Below are 9,705 nucleotides of genomic sequence, written 5' to 3' on the forward strand. Positions count from 1 at the left end.
AATGTTATTCTGTTTATACCATCTTTACATGTATATACGTATGATATCAAAGAGAACACATGGGAAACTAAACGGACAAAAAAATGATGGAATTTTAAATTATGCTTGTTTTAAAAACACCTGCTTGGTATCGGTTTTGCATTTTTTTTAGTATAGCCGACATACAAACGTCTTTAAACAGTCATCTTGAATCTGAATACATTAAACAGAATTCAGATCAAATATTGTTCCTACCCAAGTCTTGATTCAGGTTGTTTTTCTTTCCCATGGAATTCATCGTCTATAATAACATCCTGAAACATTTGTTCGTTTTCGTCTTCAATATCCTTTCCATCGTTTATAACAACATCAACTAATTCTGTTTCATCGATTTTAGAAAACCCATTCTTGAGGTGTTTGTTTTCTTTTTCTCTATTGTTTATAGCTGCTTTATCTTCTGAATTATCGGTGTCCTTGACTGTGGAATCTGTGTTGTTGCTTTCATCCATGACAATATCTTTGTCTGAAAACAGAGTAAAGCCTTGTAATGGGTAAACTAATTGTGTGGGTTTTTCTTGTAATAAAAGTCATACCAGTAGTAACTCATTTGCAATTTATATATCAATTTCAATCACGATATAGATTTTAGAGTGAAGCTTGTTGTCTAATAATAAAAAAATAAAAATTCTTATTTTACGGAGATTTATCATTGACTGTATAATTCATTGGGAACAATTAATGACTGAACTAGCAATTGATTTTTCAAAAAAAAAATCCAATTGCATTAATACGGTAAAACGTATGAAATTAAATCCCAAACAAAATGCACACAACACTTACAACCTTTCGTCTTACAGATAACGTATGAGGACAACTCGACAGTTTTACTAAAATGACTTTTTGCGTAAAACAAACTATTCGATTCAATTATTGTTAACACTTTGTAGTCATCATTCTATTCATAGCACGATCGCCATCACGCTTTAAAAGACAAACATCAAAATGTAATTATTGAATCTCAGTGAACAATGTCTACGTTATGTCATAGATACACAAAATCTACTTGACTTAAGCTAGCGAACAATTGTAGCGAACAATTAGCTAGCGAACACTGATAGGAAGCATAACTAAAAACCACAATATCACATAAAACAATCACGTTTTTTTTCGGGCTAGCGAACAATTATGAGAATACATACAATCTTAAAAAAAACGACAAAGTTTTCTTAAAACAAAAGGGAACCCATACTTCATATATAAAGAATACAAAGCTTTTCTTTCCGAAGTAAATAAGTCCATATAAAGCATTCAATTGACAGCTAAAATCATAAGGTAGCACATTGACACAATGCGATTGAGGGGAAAGGGTGTGCACTTTACGTTAATTTTGGTCCAATTTATAGAGATTGTTACGGGTAACGACAATAAAGATGTTGTAGAGAAGACATTGGACGCTAAATGCATGGCATTGCGTCTCAGTGGGTAACGCCGTAATTTGACGCTTACAGACAATAATACTTTTTCAACGGTAAAGTTGTTTGTCCAATATTGATACTTCTAAGTGTGTGAGTAGGATAATATGAAATGTAATATAATTCAGTGACTTTCCATTTTTTTTTTTCTGAAAAGAAGGAAATTTTTGAATTTTTGAATTAAATGAAGCAGTGGAGATTTGTTTGCAAGTGAATAGAGACCTATTTTAAAGTTTAACACGTTCAAATAATCAACATTTCAGCAATTTCAATAACTGGTAAATTAAAATCTGAAAGATAAGAATTGTGGGAAAAAATAATTGTATTCATCTATTATATAATTACAGACTAATATAATATCAAAATCAAACTCTTCGGGTACAACAGTTGTGTTGTCACTATCAAGATCCGCACATACATGTCTGAAAACAGAGTTAAGTCTTGTAATGGGTAAACTAATTGTGTGGGTTTATCCTCTAACAATCGTCATACCAGTAGTAACTCATTTGCAATTTATATATTAATTTCAATCACGAAATAGATTTTAGAGTGAAGCTGGTTTTCTAACAACAAAAAAAACAAAAATTCTTTTTATAACGGAGATTTATCATTGACTGTATAATTCATTGGGGACAATTAATGAATGAACTAGCAATTGATTTTTCAAAAAGAAAATCCAATTGCATTACAGAAAAATGTATGATATTAATTTTTTTTAAATGCACACAACACTTGCAACCTTTAGTCCTACAGATAACGTATGAGGACGACTCTACAGTTTTACTAAAATGACTTTTGAGTAAAACAAACTATTAGATTCAATTATCGTTAAAATTTTATAGTCATCATTCTATTCATTACACGATCATCATCACGGTTAAAACATCAAAATGTAATTATTGAATCTCTGTGAGCAATGTCTACATTATATCATAGATGAACAAAATCTATCGAAAAATTAATTGATTACTTTATAATCTAATCCAAATGTATAAATATCCACACTATATGTAACTTTAGTGTTTAGACTTCTCTACGCAAACTGTAAGCATTATTATAATGGGACAACCAGAATCCCAAGTCTAAGAAAATAGCATGGTAAATCAAGACACAGAAACCAAAACAGTCCGCATAACATTACACAGACAAATACATCTGAACAACATGACTCTAATAGAAATCTGTATTTAATACATGTGTTCCTAGCTGTTCATTAATGACACCTGTCAGTACGATATCCAATGAATCAGTTCATCTAGCAGCAGAGTACCAAAATAATTAAGGTTAGACAATTGTGAAATTCGTATGATGCTCTGAGCAGATTTATACACGATTACATAAAAAAAAATGAACACTAAAGCTGTCGTAATAAGAACTTAAACAAAACATAAAATGATTCAAACAATTTCAATTTTGATAAAGAGTTAGGCCCAAACATTTCCTTTTATTTTGTTTTATTCACAGATACAACATCGATAAATTGATAAACCTAATAAAATTCGATTGTTAGGAATACATAGGAATCACCAAAAATACTGGGTAATACAAAAAACCACAGAAACCAACAACTCCCGACTCCTCGCAAAAAAGAATCAGATGTCCAAACAAAGACAAACACATACGAACACCGCATGGTCCAGATAACTTGACTTGGTACAAACAAAAAGAGTTTCTTAGGTATATTTGACACAGTTTTCATAATTTTACATTTATCCGTAAAACACATTGTTATGCAGTGCTCTCTTATACGTTTGAATAAAATTGAGAATGGAAATGGGGAATATGTCAAAGAGACAACAACCCGACCAAAGTGAGATAACAGCCGAAGGCCACCAATGGGAAGAATATGTTCATACAACTTTGCAAATTTTACATGGTTTTTGTAAAATTGTGCATTGCAGTGTATCTTTAATCAAAATGAACATTTAGAATGGGAAACAATGGTGTATATATTATGACGTTTTGTGCTTTGAATTAGCTTTCGGCAACTTCAGTAACTTCGAGTACCCTTAGATCGATACATTGTTTCCTTTGTCTCTCAGTTAGTTGTTGTTAATTTATTTATTTTTTTGTGAGTCGTACTGAGGAGTCAATTCCTTTTTAGATGCTTTTTTCAGCTCGTTCTTCTGCTATAATGTTACATCGTTTTCCAAAAATTGGAGGAGAGGGTTGAACGCTAACAAACATGTTTGACTCCGCTACATTCTATATGTGCCTGTCCCAAGTCAAGAGTCTATTCTCCAGTGGTTGTTCTTGCTTTCTGTTTGCAATATTTGTTTTTCGTTGTTGCTTTTAACAAAATTCAGGCCGTTGGTTTCATCTTTTGAATCCTTTCACGTTATGTAATGCAGGGGACGTTTATAGCTTACTATACAGAATGGGATCTGCTCATTGTTGAAGGAAATACGATTACCTGAAATTGTTTATAACCTTGCCCTCAAGCGTCTGTTGAAGAATTGTCTTGTTGAAATCATCCACATCTATTCAAGTGTTCAGGCATACAATTTGAAATTTCTGTTCATACAATTCAACTTTGTAATGGTTTTACTTTTTGTTGATAAGCTGATCCCATTACTTGTTGTTATGTGGATTTGATAGTTTACAGCTTTTTTGCGAAAAGCGCTGCAATGACATGAGAACTTCCTATTTTATTTTTAAACTGTTAATCGTTGAAAGCATTGCCGTTTATGCATTTGAATATCGGTATTACATTTATCATTTATCAAGTTTTCCTGCTACGTCAAAACGTACTAGTTGAACCATAAATCCTAAAATAAATCATTTTATCGATTAAGTCAACATGGTATACTTTCTCGGGGGAAGACAGTCTTGCTTTCAATGAATATAAAATCTGATCAGAACTACGCAATTTTATAACTTTGTTTTGGTTTGCATCTTATTCTAGAACAAAAATAAGGAGTTAAGCAAGATTGACAATGAGACAATTATCCAACCGAAAACCATAGGTCACCATACGGCCTTCAACAATGAAAAAAAAACATACTGTATTGAAATTACATTAAAATTTGAAGTGTCAATTAAGAATGTTGAATTTGCTAAAACTAATAAACGAAAAAACAAACCTGGCTGACAGCAACTCAGCACAGCCGCTGAATTACAAGCGGCTCCTGGTTTGGGACAGACACTTTATGGCGGAGTTTAACCTTTTTGTGAGCGCTAAACACTCTCCTTAAACTGGAGCAGTGGTGAAGATAAAACTCTAAAAATCAATGAGCGTACATGGCATATAAAATTATATTAAGCTTGGTATCGTTGATCATTTTTTTTTAATGCTCATCAAATCGTAGGCTGGTCCTCTCCCTTGCAACAGATACCTTTGTTGTCAGAGCCAAACAGATAAAGGACAGAGAACCAGTCTAATCAAATCGGCACGAAGCATAACACAAAACAAATAAAAAACACGAACATTACAAAGCACCGATTCCAGAGTAATCGCAGTTACAGAAAGTAAACTAATTTCGATAAAGGTAATTAAGAGGAACAATTACACGCGTCGTAAGTAGAGATTGTTGTCATCTTCTCTTAAAGAATGTTTCAAGAATTGTAAATATTTTTTCAATCAAGGTTGTGCTAATTCAAAAAGTTTGCAAACTCAAAGAATGTGGCGGGGTTAAACATGCTTGCAATTAGGGGCTCTCAACCCTCTCCAAACCTATGACAGTGGTTTAACAGCACAGCATAAGAACAAACTGTAAAATTCAGTTGCTCAAAATATTGGTACGTGGCACAAAAACAACTAATATAAAAACAATAGACACGAAGCACCGAAATAAGAGTACTCGCAGTTTCTGAAAGCTAGTTCAAAGCCAATAACAACTAATTAATACCTCATATTCTCCCAGACTAACGTCTTCATATCTAATATAAATGAGAACCAAAAATCTTGTGAGCACATGGAAGGGGCAAAGTTGTGTCTCCTCAATCGTTTTCTTTACTATTTAAAAAAGAAAGTAATTTTCTGTTTTTTTCATACTAAAGCATTACAGAATAAATTATGTTTTATGATTCCTTCGATGTCGATTGTCTTATTTGGCAGAGAAAATCAAAGTACTGAAGTACTGAACATCGGATGAACGCAAGTTCTGGTTGATAGTTACAGGCACTTGTCTCAGAAAAAATAAAATATCTCTATACCTGAAAGTTAGGTTAAGGTACATAGATTTATTTTTTTGTGAGACAAGTTCCTGTGTGGATGATGAATAAATGACAGAGAATTCAACCTCACCGTAATAATTATTATATTGTAGTGATATAATCATGGGACAATCATTTGTTATCAGTATAATCTGGTTTGTTGTTATATATTATATTAATATTTGTACAACAGTTATATATATAGCAGATCATCTTAATAACTCTACCGGCAATTTTTCATCCATTTATACCATCATTCTATTCTACTTTTCTAATGATAGTGCAGTGCAAGTGCATGGTGGACACTCTTCTGTAATAATTCTTTTTTCTAATTTGTTTGATTTGAGTAGGCATTCATATTTCTCCCGCTAATGAATATGTATTCATGAAATTAATATATAACAAGCGTTAAGAGATATTCATCCGCAAACACAATTGAGGTACAAGTGTCTCTGTATTATGTAACCTATGGAAGAATTTTACAAATTATATTTGTTTTAAATATGCATCTAATTTGGTAAAGTTTTTTTCACTTTGTGTGAATTTAAGGAAGATGCGAGGACATGTCAATGAGACAACAACCCAACAACACAAACAATTATTTGACATCTATTGTAGATCAACAAACGGCCAATGTTTCCTTTCTTTCGAATATATATATTATATACAATTTATATTCAATACAATAGATCCGATATCTAGATTTGTTAGTTACCATAAACAATGCCGATAATTTCATTCAATGAGTAGAAATATCCTCACTGTAAATCGTAGAGGCGCCAAAATAAGACAGCTTAACAATAACAAATCATATATCAAGTCATTTACAATATATATGGGACTTGTCGATGGTAACCTATGTGTTAAAAGATAATTGGAATGTAGCAATGCGTTCTCGTTTTCAAAATGGTACTGATAAGTAGCAGCATTGATCATTTATTATCAACCTCATTTGTGGTGTCTTAAATTTGCAATCATTTATGATTTAAATGAAAAGGAAAAATAATTGCTGACGCTTTCAATGATTGTAGTGAACAATACACGGACTAATTATTTACAATCCGTTCTATACAATACCATACAGGGATAAAATAGACGGGACACTGATACTTCTCACAATCACTGTTCCTTTATTTTACTGATATTAAAGGATGTAGTCAGAGATAATGTACATGAGACAGCATCTCACAGATAGAAAGGTGAAATAAACGTTCATTATAGAATCAACCCTTTTGATGCCATTCTTCAGTTTTATATCTTCAATGATAAGGTTTCGTGGGTTTTTTATTTGCATCGTTGGGTGGTTGCTGTCTCATTGTTGAATACCCACCATTTTTTTAAATTACAATTACAGACTCAATTGATTTTCTTCGTAATTCACTAATTGATATCCGGTGCACATAGCTTGGAATGTAAAAAGACGGAAGCTACTTTTAAATATATTACAACTTTCCTATATGACTTCTATGTCGTTATAAAGAATTCGATTATATTTCTAACCAATGCTGCCGAATGACGCTGGAAATCAAATATTGTAACAGAACACGAAGCGGCTGCCAAATATACATGCAGTTAGCCTTTTTTGATAGTTAATATATATAACACGTTTTACAACTGCAATGTTATTGTCACGTGATTTGATAAAATAAAAGGTTACAGCGTTCTTTCTTCTCTACTTCAAACAATATGTAAATTTAAATCTAGAACAAATACTGAACAATTTAAATATATTATGCATTGCAAGGAATGTGAGAAAAGTCAGATGTAGCAAAATAAACTAACTAACTAACTAATTTTATTCAGTATAAAATCCAGTATAAACGGATCATCGCTGAACTACATATAGCAAAATATGTTATACTTACCGATAAAAGATAAAGGTCAATCTTTATATTATACTTCCAATGCACTGTCCAGTTCGTTGTTACAGCAAAATATTACACGATGAAGCATTCTATCGTTATGCAACTGTCAATACTAACCCATCTATTATGAACTTTAACTACATCTCGTACAGCGAAAACTGTTAAAATGTTGACGTCTCTAATTGAATAAGGAATCATATATTAAGCTAGTTTATATTTCACAGATCGATAGCATCTATAACATCCATTGGGAAATGCAGGATCGTGTATCAGCAATCCACATCATCTGTTTAATATGGAAATAAACAAATTCAGTAATCAATGTATTTTATTTCTCCGAGAAGAATAACTCGGAGATTACAATGTATATAGACGTAAACAATCCAATACAGTGATACTTTGAGTATCGATCGTCATAGCAGTGCTATAGATTTAACCAGTTTGAAAATGTAAATAATTAACGGAATTTAAGGCATCAATTTCGTCTGTTTTTAATAGAACCATAAACTTGTCTTTGTGTTATTCCAGATAACTACCGTTGAAGTTGTAAATGAACACTTTTGTATGGAATCAATTGATTAATCTGCTACTGAAATGTTGCATGTAATGACTTGATATGGTACTTACCAACTTATTACTTGAAGCAATAAACTGGCATCAATCATGGTGGTTATTATTTTAAAGAAAACAACGGACAGGTAGAAGCATTTCTGTTAGCCACCAATACGTGTATTTCCTCTAATTCAAGGGGAACCGTTACAGTTTCTTAATGCCAGAGACACCCAACACACTATGTAATATATATGTCTCTGTTTAAAATAACTAATTTTGAAACCTTTCTTTATCAAATTTGTATTCATATTTTGTTTTGATGTATGGTCTACTTTATTGGAAAACAATATAATACTATTGAATCTATCGATGCCTGTTTGACTCCACGTTTAGATTATAAATATAGCTACATTGTTACAGTAGTTGTAGTCAATAAGTATTCTCGGTAGGTATAGTATATTGTATAGTATATTGTATAGTACTACATTGAGAATTTAATTTTAGAATTCTGATTGTAGTTAAATTGAATTACTATTGACAAAAACAGTTGACCGTAAAATTCTTTCTTCGTATTCATCAATATTTTGCAATTGAAGAGAATTACGGAAATAATGTCTTTCTGGCGACAGTGATAACGTAAGCGGTAATAAACTTAGAGGAAACAATAGAATCAAAAACAATTTTTAGTTAGAAAAATCTCTCCTATTGAATTAAGATGAAACAGGTCTATACTGACAAGAGTGTCAATCATTTGTTCAGTTCTGGAAGTGATATGTGAACCATAACGGCGCCTTCAAATACAATAGCGTTTGGTTGAAGTGGTAAAGTTGGAACCTAAACTCATTTCTAAAAAAATCTATCATTAGTAGCCAATAAAAAAATGTTCTGCCGTTACTCGAACGATACATAACCAATATTGCTATGTTTGAACAAGAAAAATAATGTATCATTTTACAAAGAAAGGATATTATAATATGATAGATTAATATATCTAACTACAAAAAAATATATATTCTTGAAATAAATTCATTATAAATGAATTCAGCGTTTAACTTGTGTTTCATTATTAAATCGATAATACTGTTTTATGTGATTAATTTGATAATCATCAAATCGTCATCCGAAACAGATGAATCAATATTGTGTTGTTAAATGTCCAACTTGCTTCTGGATTTAAAAAAAAAAACGGAAACAGTTTAACCGCTCTGAGACATAAAACTATTGCTTTCATTACGTGAACACTTTTTTGTGTGAAAGGCAACATTATGAAATCAATAATACGCACCTACGAAAAGTCGCATTTAACGGTTCTTACCTATTTTATTTCATTAAATAAAGTGGCTTATGATGGCTATTAAAATGCTATTTATCTCAAAACTCCTCTTATTCATTTTAAATGTTTTGACTTCATCAACCATACCTTTTTTTGCAACCACTCTTTATTCTGTGTATTTGGTGTTCATGTTTTTATTTTTCAATTACTGTAAAAATATAATTAAAAATGCGTGCATTTATTATTGCAGATCTTTTGCAACCGATAGTATTCTACAATAAATAAATCCATTCCTACACGTAGACTATTACAAGCATACACTAAATCGCATGATTTAACTACTGCAATTTTCATCCTGTCGCAATATTACATGCACTTTTTTATTTAGAATCTCTGAAGTTTCTACACC

The 9,705-nt window shown here is 31.5% G+C and overlaps 1 protein-coding gene across 2 annotated transcripts in view; it reads right to left on the reverse strand.

The window, feature by feature from the left end:
• LOC127726382 (phosphatidylinositol 3,4,5-trisphosphate 3-phosphatase TPTE2-like) overlaps positions 1-7,851 on the reverse strand; it is a 57,823-nt gene extending 49,972 nt beyond the window's left edge. The window contains exons 1-2 of one of the 2 annotated variants that reach the window (XM_052233769.1): positions 7,472-7,851; positions 235-502 (exon numbers count right to left, since the gene is read on the reverse strand). In XM_052233769.1, coding sequence (XP_052089729.1) covers positions 235-488 — 254 coding nt within the window. In that variant the 5' untranslated portion in view covers positions 489-502; positions 7,472-7,851. The remainder of the gene's footprint in view (positions 1-234; positions 503-7,471) is intronic. The other variant, XM_052233768.1, reaches the window with a different exon arrangement.
• Positions 7,852-9,705: the final 1,854 nt, after the last annotated feature.

The sequence above is a fragment of the Mytilus californianus genome, unplaced genomic scaffold, assembly GCF_021869535.1.
Source record: "Mytilus californianus isolate M0D057914Y unplaced genomic scaffold, xbMytCali1.0.p SCAF_17, whole genome shotgun sequence".
Lineage (NCBI taxonomy): Eukaryota > Metazoa > Mollusca > Bivalvia > Mytilida > Mytilidae > Mytilus > Mytilus californianus.